Here is a 17,647-nt window from a genome sequence, read left to right as displayed (position 1 = left end):
ATCCAAAAACAGAAAAAAGGGCTAATAGTAAAAAAAAAAAACGGCTGAGTGTGAAATGGAATGAAATGAAAACACGTTCTATGACTACAGCTGGATATATTGTACAATATATCGCTCTGATACGGATTGGAACGATATATCGTACACATTGCATAGTGTGTACGCCCGATCCCTTGTTGCTGGCTGTCGTCCATCGCATCGTTCCATATGCTGTGCTGTACGTCAGATGGGACGATGCAATGAACAACGCGGTGCTGTTACATGCTTCATCACATGCTGGATCGTGCAGTGTGTACGGTGCATGCGATGTATCGTTACAACGCTCATCGCAACTCTGGGTCGCACCGTCGTTTAGGTGTGTACTCAGCTTAAGTCTAGAACAATCACTTTATTATGACTTCTTAACCTATCTCCAAAAGAGTTAGAAAAGCATAAATATCATTAAAAACAGACAAAAGCATAAACAAGGCATAGGTGCTGTAAAGCTCATTCTTGGTCAGCCTTATATGAACATGGCTTGAGTTATCTTACTGTCAGACCAGGCCTGGAATGCGTAGTAAGGCATTTCGGGTTTATCCTGGCAGTGATGGCACTGAGAACGTTTGCATGGAATGCTGAATTTCTTTCTTTCTGCCTCCTGTGAAATGTACTAATACCTCTCTGTCTGCATGATAGCAATGTAACGGCATCCCAGAGGAAATGTAATTGCATGTGTATTTAAAACACTTAGGGGTAGATGTACTAAAAAAGATTAGTGGAGGTGTTGCCTTCACAACCAATCAGATTTTAGCTATCATATTCTAGAATGTATGATATACATGATACCTGTCTGATTGGTTGCAAAGGGCAACACCTTCACTTTTCCTTTATAGAAGCTTAAGTAAATCTACCCCTTAGAGTACTTTGCCACCAAACCTACAGATGTGTCCTCATGTACTATAGCTGCAGCCACGCCAAACAGCCCCTCTTGGCGCGCCGTGTCCTGTGCGACCATCTTTTTCGGACGAAACTGCATCTTAGCTGCAATGCAATGTGACTAAGAAGCACCAGGAGACTGTGCTGATTAATGCAACACTTGTGTATTCAGGGCCGGTTCGAGGCACGTTCGACCAGTGCGGTCGAACAGGGTGCCACCCAATAGAGGGCGCACCCAGGGCCGCAACTAGGGGGGGGCTGAGAGGTCATGTGCACCGGGCGCCATCCTCCAGCGGCACCGGCCACACACACTTCTCTGTGCCGGAGGTCTGCAGATAGAGACCTCCGGCAGTGGTGCTCGCCGGACAGTGGGCACTGAAAATCGGCGGAAGATCCCGCCCTCCCTCCTCCCCTCGGAAGTTAGGGTAAGAGCTCAGGGGGGGGAGGAGGGGGCGGAGAGGGAGTGAGAGGGGCGGCAGTGCTGCACAGGGCGCACTGCCGTCTAGCTACGACGCTGGGCGCACCCTTCCCAACCATTCGCAATTTCAGCGGGACAGTCCCATTTTTCAGGCACTGCCCCGCTGTTCCTCCTGCGGGCCGAAGTGTCCTGCGGTCGGTCGGGCCTCGGAGAAGAGAATGGATGCCGCGCGCATCCATTCAGTGCAGGAAGAGGGCTGGGGGCAGCCCAGCTACTGACGGAGTGCTGGGCTTGCCCCCAGCCTGAGGTAAAATGGAAGGCGTGCCATATGGGCACGCCCCCAAATAACGTAATTTAGGGGGTGTGGCCTACGGTAATTAGTTCATGCCCCCATTTTTGGTCGCACGCGGCTTCACCACGCACAGGTAACGGACGCCTCAGTCCTGTTCTGCACAGGGAGCCAGCCCTGTGTATATCTGTGTGAGTCTGAGCTGTATACAAAGTGCTATGATGCAGTGACTGCAGCATCATAGTGGGTGTGGCCTATCCATTTTTGGTCGCACGCGGCTTCACCATGCACAGGTAACGGGCGCCTCAGTCCTGTTCTGCACAGGGAGCCAGCCCTGTGTATATCTGTGTGCGACTGAGTCTGAATCTGTATACAAAGTGCTACTATGCAGCGACCGCAGATTTTTCTCACTCCTCCTAGTCCCGTTGTGCTTACATTTACAGACTCAGTTGCACAGAGATACTAGTGTCACATATCAAATTAATCACTGCAGTCTCCTGGTTTGTATTAGTGCATTAGATTGCGACTAAGACACATTTTCTGTTACAAAAAAGACTCTCAGCGTAGAGTGCACAGGACCTGGCAACTCACTTCCGGAAGGCCTGGCACCGCATGGCGTATTGAGGCTATGTGCATGAGTATTTGTATATGTGCATGCATTATTAGAAATAGTAATAGCAGTAAATAGCGCCAGGCGTGCATGTGCTGAGGCCTGCTACTGTACAAGCTTGAATTTATGACTGTGATAAAATGTGACTGTTGTATTTCATGTTGTGCAAAAATACTGCAAAGTGCAGAAAACTGTGGTGACTGATTCACTAAGCAGTGTACTGTTCCTGTGTGCATTTTCCCTAGCTGTCCAGGTCCTCACAATAGCGCCTGTATGTCTACCGATGTTTGTGTGCAGCGGATGTGAAAAATATATTGATTTAGGACATCATTGTTGTATCCCTTTGACCTCTATTGGTTATCGCTGGAAATAGTGTTGATGTTTGAATTCAAGTAATTTACTTAACACTGATTCCTGGCCACATTCAAGACAACATTTTGCAATTACATGGTTGCGGAGGATGTTGATGAGCCGCTTGGATATATTGCTGTACAGAATGTTAAAACTCTGTTTAGTGGGATAGTTTGTTAGTAAGACAGGAAGTAGCTGAGAACTGCATTACAGAAGAACTGAACCCAAAATGTTTATTTGTACAGTTACCCCCACAATTCTGCAGTGGCATCATGTTCGGTCCATTGGTATCACAACCTGAAGTTTGCATGTTGACTTCTGCAGGTGCTGCTTTGATACAGTAAATGAACTATATAGACATCAGTAATGATTACAGTCAGACTCCAGTGTCTGAGTTCTGGAGCATAAATGGCAGACAATGGCAATGCCGAGCTCTTTTCTATTGGCAGGAGTTCTGGTAGTGCTTTTATTAGATGAGGGAAGAGGGTTTACTGCACAAATAAAACAAATGTGGATTTATTTAACTCCCATTCATATTCTTGCATGCATTTTTTTAACAAGTGTTTAACCCAATTTTTAGAGGTGCATAGAAATGAAATATCGCATAACTAAATTCACTTTACCAACCAAACTGTGAGAAATAACACTTCATCTCATAGCCAACAATTGATTTATCCCATAATTCCCATAATCTGTAAACATATTACACAATATTCCCCATCCCTCCATCTAATGTGTGAAGTTTGTTATCCTACTAAGCAGGTTATGGCAATGTGCAGATATGAAACACTGTTTGTGTATGTGATATATACCAGTGGGATGTAGTCCGGATGCCGGCGGTCGAAATGCCGACCGCCAGAATCCCGACACTGAAAGCCCGGCATGGAAATAAAGATAGGCGTCTAAATACCAATACCTATCATTAGCCCCACACCGAAATCCCGACACCTGGCGTACCGAACATAGGTTAGCCAGGCGTTGCGAGCTGTTAGCGCGTGGGGGTGAGGGTTAGGCACCCCCGGGTGGACTTAGGGTTCGGCACACCCCCGGTAGGGCTAGGTTCAGGCTAGGGGAAGGGGGGGTTAGGTTTATGCACCACCAGGGGGAGGTTAGGGCTAGGCACCCCCCCGGGAGGGCTAGGTCTATGGTGCGGGGAGGAGGGGTTAGGCACCACGGGGGGATTTAGGGTTAGGCACCACCCCCAGAGTCTAAAGGTTAGGCACCCCCAAGGAAGGGTTAGGGGGGAGAGGGGAGGGTTAAATATACTTACCATCAGGGGTCAGAATTTTGATGTGTTGGGCTTCCAGGGATGGGATTTGAACCAACGGTTTTTAAGCCGTCAGTATTTCATACCCAACCCATACCAGTGGTACATACACTGTGGCTTGGCAGCTGATTTTCCACTGACTACAGTAGTGATAATATCAAACTTTTAGTTTTTACAAAATGTATTATGGGTCAGTGCTGCCATTACTGGGAAACACATCATATAAAAATTAACTTATAAATAAACGGATCACTGCAGCTGCAGGAACACATTATCATTGCTCTCATAGATATAGATAACTGAATTTGGAGGCATTGCAGTTTACTATTCAAGGTCAAAGTCCTTTAGGAATGTATAGATTGCACAAGCAAAGCTATGATAAGATGTTTCATGGAAGGTTGACTCCAGAACAATTATTCGTTACTGGGATTCATTTCAGGAAGTCAATAACACTTATCAAGTCAAACATAGAGGAATGTGTTTTTAAAAAGCATTAAAACAATTTATGAATTACCCATCTGTGAACCCTTACCTTCCAGGGGCATATCTATAATGGGTGCAGGGTGTGCGGTGCACACGGGCCCCCGGGTCCAGGCACACCCTGCACCCATATTATCTAAAACTTGCGTTGGGTGTCTCAGTGCTGCTCACGGCCATTTTTCTGGCGTTTTGCGCATACGCACTCTGGTGCCCAGAGTCTACTGATGCTGCAGTGGCCGGCCAGCCGCGTCATCAGCTGCCGACTGCCGGGTAGAGAGGAGTGGTCCCCGGATGGGGAATGCACACGGGCCCCCTCCTCTCTTAAGACGCCCCTGTTATCTTTGTGATATCGCCTGCATTTACTGAAGATAGATGGCCTTATTCTGATTCACACACAACTTCATATGTGGGCACGTTTTTCGCTTACTGCACATGCACCCTGCACTGCATACCCATCTTTGTGACCATACAGATGATTTCTCTGCGGTTGCTAAATGGGCATTTCTGGGAGGCAAACTGGCAGCAACAGTGTGAATACACGTAGGAGCACATATGTTGGGTGTGTAGCCAGGGTTACTCATGAATCTGGACTCCATATTCTGATGGTTCTCCTGCGCCTAGCATGGGGTAGGTGTAAGTGCCAATATTTCCAAGCAATCCATTTGCAATACATTGAAACTGCGACTGCGTACGGACCTGCGTGCTACTGAGAATCAGGACCATTGCCTGTCCTCTGTGACATTACATAGGCAAAAGGAAATACAATATGTATAGGCCTATGTTGATTTTAGAAATCCCATTTGTAAGAATTTCAGCTGATTATATATATATATATATATATATATATATATAGAATATTTTGGTACACTAGATGAACAGTCCCTCTCCTTAGTACATTTATTCTATGCCTTGTGTTATATTTCAAATACATGTGACAGAAAATACCTGACAGCAAATGCTCCTAGTTTCTATTTCTACTTCCCCATAGGGACACTATATATAGCATACTTGCCTACCCTCCCGGAATTGCAAGGAGGCTCCCGAAAATCGGGTGGTACTCCCGGCCACCAGGAAAGGTAGACGAGTCTCCCGGGGACTGGGGCCATCCTGCCGGGGCCGCCCCCTTCACTGGGCATAGACAGTCGGTGACGTGATTCGTGTTGGATGGTGACTCTGCCCTCTGCTCCACAATGCTGGTAATCTCGGCATTGCATAGTGCGGGGCGGGGCTAATATGGCACGATTACGTTGTCATGCCCCCAGGCCCACCCACCTCTGCCGAGCCCCGCCCATCACTGCCCAGACCCGCACACCTCCGTCATGCCCCACACCCCGCAGTGTCGACCTGGCTGCCTTCTCCCGGAGGAGGCAGCCAAAAGGACGGCGATAGATAGATAGATAGATAGATAGATAACAAGAATGGGGGCACTCGGCATCTTGCAGTGAAAATCAATTCCTTTATTCCGACGTTTCGGGACTCAGCCTGTCATCAGGGACATAAATAATAAGTGCACAAATACTCAACTATATAAAGGTAATGATGATACAGGTAATAATTAATGACCTGAATGGAATGAATCCAGTCGGGTCATTAAGGGCGCTGTATCTACCTGTATATATTTGACATCAGGACTCATCGTTTATACCGATATTATTTTGCATATTATATACATCTGTTAGCATCACTTGTATGTTATAGAATGATAAATCTCATTATTTCTATGCTTGAGGGCCTGAGAGCATGGTGATATGTCTCTAAAAGTGTTATCCCCAACTAATGTCCTTACTCTCAGTACTAAACATAAGAACAGTATGTTGTTTGTTCTTTAATTCCTTTATTCAGCTTCCACAAACATATAATAAGCCAGTTACTGACTTGTCTGTTTGTAATACTAATAGTGTAAGCCAAGCAGCCTCAGTGCTTAACAATGTGGATTTACCAGTATCTAAGAGTACTGGTATAAAGACAGTTCATATCTGTTGGAGTCACCTCTTGCTTTTTAGGTTTGTATCCACTGATGGAGCTGTAAGTATGCATTGGTAGTGTAGCAGCCTTATGTGTGGCAGGAGAATATGGCCACCTGGATCCAGTATAAGTAACCACCATTATGACAGCTGGGATTTAAGTACCACCTGGGTAAGGATAATGGGGGTTTTAATTCAAAATCAGCTGATGGTCACCATTTTGGAATTTCTAGGCCCATATAGAGCAATGAATATTGAAGAAGTCAGCCTCCTCTCTGTGTACTGTATATACCAGAAATATCTGTCTGCTTGTTCTTATGTCTATGTGAATTTCCATTGCTGCCAGCTCTTTTTATGTCTCCTGGTGTTCTGGTGTTTACTCCTTGGGTATCTTTTTATACTTTTTCACTTCTACTCATTCTTATTAGCTGTAAGTGAAGTTTGTGTTGTTTTCAGTCTGTCTGTCTGAGGGATACATTTGTTGGGTTGTGTCTGTGCTCTGCAATGCGGGTCACAATTTGTAAGACCATAATGAGTACTGTAGAGATGTATTTTACATGCACCGCATTTGGGTTGGGTACGGGATCCCGATGGTCAGGGTGCCGTCGGTCAAAATCCCTGCAGCCTAGCCCTCTGTTCCCGCAGCCTAACCCTAACGCTTCCTTCCTGCAGCCTAACCCTAACCCTTCCTTCCTACAGCCTAACCCTAACCCTTCCCGTAGCCTAACCCTTCCTTCCTGTAGCCTAACCCTCCCCTCCCACAGCCTAACCCTAACCCTTCCTTCCCGCAGCCTAGCCCTAACCCTTCCTTCCTGCAGCCTAACCCTAACCCTTCTTTCCCGTAGCCTAACCCTTCCTTCCTGCAGCCTAACCCTAACCCCTCCTTGCCGCAGCCTAACCCCTCCTTCCCGCAGCCTAACCCTAACCCTCCCCTCCCGCAGCCTAACCCTAACCCTTCCTTCACGCAGCCTAACCCTAACGCTTCTTTCCCGTAGCCTAACCCTTCCTTCCTGTAGCCTAACCCTTCCTTCCCGCAGCCTAAACCTAACCCTTCCTTCCCGCAGCCTAACCCTAACCCCTCTTTCCCGCAGCCTAACCCTAACCCTTCCTTCCCGCAGCCTAACCCTTCTATCCCATAGCCTAACTCTAACCCCTCCTTCCCGCAGCCTAACCCTAACCCCTCCTTCCCGCAGCCTAGCCCTATCCCTTCCTTCCTGCAGCCTTACCCTAACCCTCCCCTCCCGCATTCTAACCCTTCCTTCCCACAGCCTAACACTAACCCTTCCCGCAGCCTAACCCTAATCCTTCCTTCCCGCAGTCTAACCCTAACCCTTCCTTCCCGCAGCCAAACCCTAACCCTTCTTTCCCGTAGCCTAACCCTAACCCTTCCCGCAGCCTAACCCTAACCCTTCCTTCCCGCAGCCTAGCCCTAAGCCTTCCTTCCCGTAGCCTAACCCTCCCCTCCCGCAGCCTAACCCTAATCTTCCCCCTAGTGCATAACCCTAACTTTCCCCCTAGTGCCCAACCCTCCCCTTAACCTATGTTTCCGCCTGACTAATGCTTATCTCCGCAATCTCTCGGGTTTCTGACAGGTATTGTGAACGTCTCCATCATGACTGTCGGGATGCTGATTATATCCTCCCCATTTATATGTCAAATTTATAAAATATGTAATAATATAAATATCTATTTTAGCAGAAAGAAATCCATTTCACAACTACTTCTTTCTTCAGGATCTTGCTACTGCATTTGTACACAGTTTAATAAATAATGGTCATCTAATATTATTTTACTGCCTAGCAATCAAACACATCCTTATCGGTGTGTGACTAATAATTCAGATGATTAAGGGCCTGATTCAGAGCCGGTCGCTATTTGCGCTCGCTCGTCCAGAAAATAGGGGTGGCTATTCAAATGAACCGTTCGCTGTTTGCGGTCTGTTCACGCCTCTAGGTTTGAATGAGCGAACAAAACTTGCGTTCGTTTTTTGGGAAACTACGCCCCCTGGCCGCTCGCATCCTACGTCATGTCCGCTATTTATTAGATTAATCTTTTTGACCTTTAAGCACGCCTGCGATCGGATCTCCACTCCCCGTTTTCAAGCACCTTCCCCTGTTACCACCCACATGCGCCTCATCCTGTCACTCAAATTATCAGGCATTCGCTATTTTGCGAGCACATGAATTTCGGCTGCACTGACTGGTTCGCGCATGCGTATAACGATCCGTACGCATGCGCAGTTGGGCAAACATCGCTCGGAGCGAACGAGCTGCCGCTTACGAGTGGCTCTGAATCAGGCCCAAAGTCATTACAAAGTGTAGCTTTTATCTATTAAAAATGGCAGCAATACAAATAAGGGCGTTATAGTTCATATCGTAACTCACACCATACTTACCTATTATATCAGCTGTCAATACATCTAACAAATAACTGTGGTGAATAACCTGGCATCAGTGTTTATTACAGTCTGACCTTTTAATGTTAGTTGAAGGGGAAATCACTTACTGTGATTTTATTAACCCCTCTGTAAAGAACTTAGGGGGAGATTTATCAAACATTCTAAATAAGACAAGTGGAGTTATTGCCCAAAGCAACCAATCAGATTATAGCTATCATTTATCTAGTACATTGTATAAACTGATAGCTAGGATATGATTAGTTGCTATCTGCCAAACCCCTCCATTTGTTCTCTTAGGGTTTAATAAATCTAACCCTCAATTAGTAAAGTCTCGTTTGCAATAAATATGTTTAAGTTTTTTGCATAAGTCATTTTTCTGCCAAATCCTGATTAGATTTATTACACTTTTTTTTATTAAGTTTTATTACCTCCCATATGGTTATCTCATTTCCAATTTTGAGACAATTCTTTTGTATTGCAAAGGTTACATTTTCACTGTATATTACATACGGCAACTTCTCTCAGATTCTGCTATTCTCTGGTCAATATTTTGCTGTAAACATGAATGACAGTACAGCCCCATCTCTGAATTTACTTTGACACAAAAGTGGTGTTTCACATTTTGAATGTTGCATAACTAGAAGGAACATTTGTCTTATACAGTGATGTTATGATTTTGGCCTGGTTATGTAAATAATTACAGTAGTAATCCGAAACAGTGAGTGATGATTTTCCCCTCTTCAAATTTTTTTTCTGTGAACCACCTTATTTTCTATTATTAAACACTACAGGGCTCATATAGAGTTAAACAAACACCAACTTTTTTATGGTAAGGTACACATTTCTGTACTGCGCATGGCCACAACATTTGGCTACACATACATCCACGTGTAGACTATTGCATATTACCGATTCTCATTCATTACTGTACGCAACTGCAGTTCAACTGCGATTATAGTATGCTAATTCATTGCGATCACGCTATTCCCTCGCAGCACTACACAAGGACTCACACTTTACTTAGCTCACATCCGTAATGTTTAGCAAGACTGCGAAACCATTGGTACAATCGAATACAATCTGTCACGACCAGGGTCTCTCGGCATGGTAGTCGACGGGTAATACCTGTGAGGACGCTATGGCGAGGGGCGTCTGGCAGTGGCGGTGGTCCCTGGCGAAGAGCATTGGCTGTGCGTGGTTCTGTGGGGGCATACTGTCACTCTGGTCTGGTTAGGCCTGGGGGTGCTTCCGTTCCGTTCTGGCATGGGCGCCGCCATCTTGTCTCCGGTCAGGTGACCTAGTGGCCCTATCCTGTTGTGTCACATGCTCCTCTCTGACCAGTCACGGCTGAGCACTGGGGATTTAAGGGAGTTCAGAGCTCCCTTGCATTGCCAGTGCAACGTGTTTCTCTGCGAGAGCTGAGAGAGAGTGTTCCTGTGCTTAAACCTGTTTATTGGATTAATTGCCTAAGCCTGCTTTTCCTAACCTGCTCCAAACCCTGCTGGATTCCCCTACCTCCTCCATATACCTTTCTACCTACCTGAGTACCTGAACCTGCTGTTTCCCTGCACCTTGCTTCATTTCACTCCCAGCTGGACTCTCACTACCTCTGTCTGCATCATTTACAGCTCACCAAACCTGCATTCAGTTACAGCTCATCATACCTGCATTCTGTTTTAGCTCACCATACCTTTACTGGACTGTTCTGCCTGTCACTATCTGGACATTTGTTCATTAACCCTCACAACAGTTATCAAGTGCACTTTAGTGCTATACCTGTACTTTTGTTTGCCACTCCCATGTCTTCTCAGTCCCTTATTAAAAACCCCACTTTTTCATTTAAGTCTGCTCCTGTGTCTGCTTCTATCACCACCCCGGGTCCACAACAAATTCAGAACCTCACACAATCGTAGCCTCACGCGCACTTGCACAAGCCCTGACCTTACTCAGAGATTGCTAACAACCACGCACACTATCAGGCCTCAGGCTACGTAGGCCATCGCAGTGGATAATATAATCATGCCCCCAACCCCCCCATCACCATCCTCAAACGGCACTTCCTGTATATCACTCTGCGATGGGTCTGCGTAGCCTGTGCGATCGCAGTCCCGATCACAATAGCTTGTTTGTGCACACGCACTGAGATGCATACGCATGTGCAGAACACAACAATCGGCTGATTGCGTGCGTAATCGCAGTTGCGTACGGTAAGGAATCGGCCCCTGAGTCCAGGGAGGGCATCTAAATGTAATTGCAATATAAGACATAGATGCATTACCAGATATGCCTTTCAGGGGTGTGTCTCTTGTGAATACTGGAGTGCGGGTGCAACAATATGCCTTCATGATTGGCCAACTGCATATTGACCCCTCCAGGTGATTAGCACCTATATTATATCAAGACACATGCCTTATTTGCATTACTTAATTGACATTCCATTTACTTGGAGAATGTGACTTTAGAATATATTATTAACTGTTAATACTGTTTTGTATCTTGTATACACGACACCTCATTACATTATTGTGTACAAATAGGGTAATGCATTTACCACTAACAGGAACATTATAAGCTGTGTATCGGCTAACGGACCTGCATACACACCTATGTAATCGTTGGCACGATCACCAGTATTCTCTCCAGATTTTAAAGCCATGAATTTCTTGTAGATGGGCAGGAGTGGTAACTAGTTTATGGGGCTGATGGAGTCTCACTCAAGTCCATTTTGCAGACGGATTTTGCAATTCTCTTTAGCCCTGCATACGTAAGTTTGAGCAACTACAAATCATTCAGAATCATACACGTCTCAGCCACAGTAAAGGGCATTCAGACATAGGATTAGTGATCTGAGGATGTGTCTTGTGTGTATAGGTGGAATAACGGGCTGTTCAGAGGTGACCATACAGAGAGATCCCTCTGGTTTCAGACTGATCTCTTGCAACAAGGATAGGGCTAGTGCAAATGTGCGCTGACGGGGATGATGACTACTTTCACACATGGATGGACCAGGGCGGCGTGGCCACATAAATGCGACCAACTCTGGATACCGATAAAGATGCACATTTATTTCCAAATGTGCCCTGCAGCTAACTTGCTGTGCAACTCTGTAACAGGCCTTATGTGCATATTGCATACTGTGTTTAAGGGGTCTATTTACTAAGCAGTGTTAGGAGACAGAGTGAAAAGTGATAAGGTGCCAGCCAATCAGCTCCTAACTGCCATCTCACAGGCTGTGTTTGAAAAATGACAGTTGGGAGTTGATTGGCTGGCACCTTATCACTTTCTTATCACTTTTCACTCTGTCTCCTAACACTGCTTAGTAAATAGACCCCTAAGTGTCAACACAGAGGAAATATGAATCCTAAGGTAAGCACCATATACACTGTATTACAGCACGTATCTCAAAGGCTGTAGCATATACGATAGGGGTTTCATTTGGTAACTATTTTGGTAAAATACAGAAAGTCCACATAAGGTAGATAATATGTCTGCAGCAATCATTAGCTTTGATTCGCACATTAAAGTAAAGGGGACATTCTCCTCCTTTGTCAGAAAAGAGATTCAGCTCTGGACTGCCATGTGACAGTGACATCAGGCTTCTATATAATATATATATATTATGTAGTGAATCCACGGTGAATAATGTCATTATAGCTCTGTTCCCCATTAATGCTACAAATCACAGCATTTTACAGTGGGTGCTGGGCCTGTGATAACACAAACCACGTTTCCTAGCACTCCCAGACCTGCTCCCTGGACTTCTCCTCTCAGATTTCCTAAAGGGGAGCAACAAAAAAGAGGTAAGTAGGGGCTTTGATAACCTTTAACAGCAGATCCCCTTTACAACTAATTACATTATAGTATGTCATGTTCCTGCAATGTCACACAGTCATGTGCTATCAGTTATCTTGTTTACACGGTGCTTCCTCTTTATAATGCCACCCTCACATGCCATCAGGTACAATACATTGTATTAAGTTTGCTAGCTATATATATATATATATATATATAAATATATATATATATATACACACACCTGTACGTAATATCTGTTTGTTTTTTTGTGTCATTACTAGGAGTAATTAAGAGGGCTTTTTAGATGTGGAGTTGTTGCCCATAGCAACCAATCAGATTCTAGTTATTATCTTCTAGAAGGTGCTAGATAAATGATAAGTAGAATCTGGTTGCTATGGGCAACAACTGCACTTCTAAAAACCCGCACTTTAGTAAATATACCCCCTAGTGTTAATTATTACACAGTATGATATTAAAAGTCTTAATTAATTTTTGTGCGACCTGTCTAAAAGCACTTGCCCTACAGCCAGAACATGTCAGTGACTTCTAATATCCTTATTATGTAATCTAATTTGCAGCCGGGGTGCATTATCCCACATGTACTGCTCTGTTTATAATGTCACCCTCTCTGTAATGCTATTTTCAGTCTGTGATTTATGCAGATGGTATGAAGCAGGTGGCACTGTATAAAAAGGGAGCACTGTATATGTATAAATGTGTACAACAGATATTTTTACATCCTTGCTTCACTTTCCAGGGTGAAGGAATGTTGCCATATTTTGGTAATTTCCGCCTCTTAGCCGAATTCTCCACACCCTTTGTCAATCAACGGTAGGTAGAAACCTTCTTTATACCTAATGCTTCAATATTTGTCTAGTTCTCATTTCATGCTGTCCTATGTAATGAGATGGGGTATTATGCAAAGTATCCTGCATCTGCTTCTTGTGCCTGATTTATGCCTATGCACACTGGTTTGTACAAAATGGCATCTCTTGTGGAAGCATTTCGATTGGCTTTAGTTGATGCAGTGGTTCCCAAATTTTCATGGCACCCCTAGGCCACAATTTTCCTATGGAGAAATTCATAAAATATTCTTAAAGTAAATTGTGCTCACCTGTCATCCTTAGGGTCAGTTATGTATGGTGGCCAGGGTTGTGCTCCTGTTTGTCCACACATTTTATGATTGGCATCCACTATCACTGGTTTCACCTATCATATTTACCATAATTAGGGCCGTATTCAGTTAGCGGCGAAAAGCCATAATCGTGAAAAAGTATCGCGGATGACGTCATTTCGCCAGGCGGAAACTTTTCACCGTATTAAATTGCAAAGACTTTTCGCGTACGCAAAAATTCAATGCAATGTAATAGGCGAAAAAGATTTGCCTCTGAATAGTAGGCGGAAAAAAGTGCAGAATTGCGGTTTTGGGGTGCAAAGATGCGGAAATCACTCTGCACCCTTGGGACAGCCCCCCCAAAGGCTAACTGCGTAAAAAAAAATGTAAAAAAAGTGAGGAACACCCCAAAAATGCCATTGAAAAAGGGAGCGAAAAAGCTCAAAGTGGGGGTACACACATAAAAAGTAGCTAAGTAGACTTTTGGGGGGTCTGCAAGTGTGGGGGTGGTGTTTTTCTGATTGCAGGTGCTTGCTTCAGGTGCGTTTTTAGCGTCAAAACTTAACCTTTGCAATTTTAAACCATGCTTACACCCATTTTCAAGTACCCCAAATTTGACAGGAATAGTTATTTTTCTAAAAAAACAACTGCTTCATGCAATTCTTCTTTACCACTTGTGCAAAGACGCTATTTAGAAGCAATTTACAGCACTTAAGTACCCAAAATAGCTTCAGGGGGGCTATTTTTGGACTTCTATACTGATCCCCAATGTTAGTGCATCTTTTGGTGGGTGCCAGGCTGATTTCCCCATCTTTGACAGCACTTTTCGTCTGTTTGAGTTTCGCCGGGACGCTTTTTCGCGTTCTTTGGAATTGAATACGGCGAATAGTGGTGGGCGCACACGAAAAGTTTTCGCATCCAAAACAGGCGAAATAGATGAAAAGTCCGGCAGGCGGAAAAGTATCGCGGGTGCGAAACAAATTGAATACGGACCTTAATCTGATTTGGCCCTGGAACACCAGCCCATGGCACCCCTACAATTGCAATTACCTGGGTGCCATGGCACCAAGTTTGGGAACCACTGAGTTGATGGGTGAAGTGTGCTTTATAGATATCAGGATCAAAGATGAAAACTCCTCCTGCACTGGTGTATATAATGTCAGTAAACAGTCACATATATAATAGAACAGAATACCCCTAAATATAGGTTTAGTTTACTTATATATTATAAACCAGATTATAAATCGAAAAACATGGAGTGCACATGTGACACATGATGCGTCCGAAGTTGCACGTAGGTGATTGCGTGTCTTGCATCTTGTGCGTACAGAGACTAGTGTTAGGTACACGTTTCTGGGCTGCAGGTTTCACGACGCATGGAACAGCTGTTCCTTATGGTAGTGTATGTAAACCTCTGTGCAATTCTGAGTTGTGCGTACTAGGAAGGGAAGTCTGTTTCTGAAAGATGCCTTGCACCAGACATGGGGCTGGCGCAGGTTCCGATACTGATGATGACTGTTGCGTCTGCGGACACTAGAACAGCGTGCAGGATAGGCTTGCATTATCGGTTGCACGGTGTTGCAACTTACTTTGGTGAATGGTCACATTAGTATATGAAAGTAAGTACATTGCTGCGGCATTAGGGAGAAGGATCTGACTCAGAATGAGCCCCCTTATGCGCAAAACAGAATCCTATTTTAGTGATTGCCTGGCATACAGTAGTTAGTATTTTGATATCTATAAAGTTAATTCAAATGTAAGGACCAGAGTGTCTCTAGCTGGCCACTTCAGAGAGAGATTAAAATATAATTTTTATTGAAAGATTAATTAAAACATAGTCGTATATATTTATTGGATTAAAAGGAACAGCAAAATAAAACAAAGGATAGAAATGTGATAGGGAATTAAAAATGTGTATAAAAAAACGTATTTGCCTGTGTGGATTACTGTTTATTATTATTAAACTGAAGAGGAAACTACCTCAGAATCACTATTTATTTGATTATATATAGTTTGTTTTGTGGTTCTGCAGATGTCTGAAAAGCGGGTCTTGTTTCATTTATAGAGGTCTATCCAGAGAGGTGAGAATTGGCTTGTGCAAGCCGTTTTCATTGCAAACTCGCACTGCCAGGTGCAGTTGCAATCCAGTTCCAAACTCGCATTTATTTTTCAGTGGAAATTGACGTTGTTTTGTGCGCATCTCCCTGAGGGTGAGATGGTAGGAAAAATCTTTATATTTAGGGTGAAAATGTCAAGACACAGCGCAGAACCCCTTGGACCGCCCCTCTAATGACTAATTAGGCATTTAGCAGTTTTCAATTGGCTTAATTGACCTAATAATTATTATTAGTTATTTTTGGGTGTTTCAAAAAAATGGCCTCGAATTATCCCCAAATCAACATTTTTGCTAGTATTTTTTATTTTTAATGAAAAATATTTTTTTCTGATTTTTTTTTTTATTTTCTTTTTAAAAGTTAAAGTGGCCTAAAATAACACAAAATCATGCTCTTTCTACTTTTATTTTGTATTTTTTGCTTAATTTTTATTTCAGATGAAGCAAAAAATTTTTTTTTTTTTATCAGTTTTTTTATATATATTTTTTTTTAAACAATCCCCTAATCAGCCATTTGACACCATTTAAAAATTTCCAGTACTTTCCTTAAGCCCACTAACAGCCTTCTAATTGATTCTGCTATCAAATTTGTCACTTTTTGGGGGTTCAGGATGATTTCACTTTTTCATGCTCTTCTCCCAAATTGCATAATATAGAAAATTTCCACACCCTAGCCGTGACTAGCGCGAATAAGCATTTCTAATTAGATCCCGCACCTAATTGGAGTGACCCCACAGAAAGATTATTAGGTGAAAGTTTGTTTCAGAAAGTGGCTACATATTATTTAATTAGTAAGGAACAAATAAAATGCAATTTTTAACTTCAACATTGAGAAATTTCCTTTTAAGAAGCTTTGATTATTTGAACATATGTTAATGTCCTGGCAGATTAAAGTGTGATTCTTTAGATGATTCAGTTGTTTTTTTAATTATCTATCAGCTCTATAAAGCATTGTATTTGTTACATTTATTGAATTTTGCAGGTGGTTCTTTGAAGTATTGGGATACCCCAAGCATACTCTGCCTAACATGTTGAACGGAGTCCTGATGACCATTGTCTTCTTCATTGTCAGAATAGCAGTCATACCCACCTACTATGGGCGTGTCTTCTCCACCTTTGGGACGGAGGCATTTCACAGACTGGGTCTAGGTGCACAGTGTGCCTGGATCATCTCCAGCATCTCCTTGGATATAATGAACGTCATGTGGATGATGAAAATTACAAAGGGATGCTACAAAGTCCTCTATCACACTGATGGGGTATTGACCAAAACTCAGAAAAATGGGAAAGCTGAATAGACGTAACATATTTTCTTGTGTCTTCCATCCATCAACCCGCATGTCTCTTTTTTTTTTCCTCTGATATAAAATGCATTTTAATTTAGTGAATTTCCATTATTACCTCTTTTTAAAGTCCATCTTATACCCTGAGCTTCCACATACACTCTAGTCCAAAGAGTGAGAGAAGATTTTTTTTCTCAGTATTGGGTTATTGATGAGCAGCAAAGTTTCAGGTTCGATTTATTACGTATCCTGTAATAATGGTATGCTGATACAGGAAATACATCGCCCGTATGACAGATCTTCTTGACTTTGCTTCATTAAACAAAGAAATCTTCATTTCATATTCAACTAGCAGAATTAACTAAAATGAACACACACTCATTTACATTATATGAAGCTCAGTCCTGGAAAAAGAAAAAACAGCATACCCTAGATGGCATAATTGGTTTTCTCGTTGCTGCTTTTAATGATCTCCCAAAAAGAGTGAATATTTACCTCCTGTGCTTGCAGGTCATTGAAAAGGAATTGGTGGGTTGAATTAAAAGAAGCTTCTATCCTTGAATACAGAAAGATATTTTAAGTCATACCTGCTAACTGTACCGGTATGTCTGGGAGACTCACAAATTTCTGAGACGACCCATAGACTTCCA

The 17,647-nt window shown here is 43.4% G+C and overlaps 1 protein-coding gene across 2 annotated transcripts in view; it reads left to right on the top strand.

Moving 5' to 3' along the window:
• TLCD4 (TLC domain containing 4) overlaps positions 1-17,097 on the top strand; it is an 89,976-nt gene extending 72,879 nt beyond the window's left edge. For both annotated transcript variants that reach the window (XM_088446810.1, XM_088446809.1), the window contains 2 exons: positions 13,245-13,318; positions 16,697-17,097. In XM_088446810.1, the coding sequence (XP_088302936.1) occupies positions 13,245-13,318; positions 16,697-17,012 (390 nt within the window). In that variant the 3' untranslated portion in view covers positions 17,013-17,097. The remainder of the gene's footprint in view (positions 1-13,244; positions 13,319-16,696) is intronic.
• Positions 17,098-17,647: the final 550 nt, after the last annotated feature.

This window comes from Taudactylus pleione, unplaced genomic scaffold, assembly GCF_031769625.1.
Source record: "Taudactylus pleione unplaced genomic scaffold, aTauple2 ptg000406l, whole genome shotgun sequence".
In the NCBI taxonomy this organism is placed as follows: Eukaryota; Metazoa; Chordata; class Amphibia; order Anura; family Myobatrachidae; genus Taudactylus; species Taudactylus pleione.
This window is presented reverse-complemented; position numbering and strand designations above follow the sequence as displayed.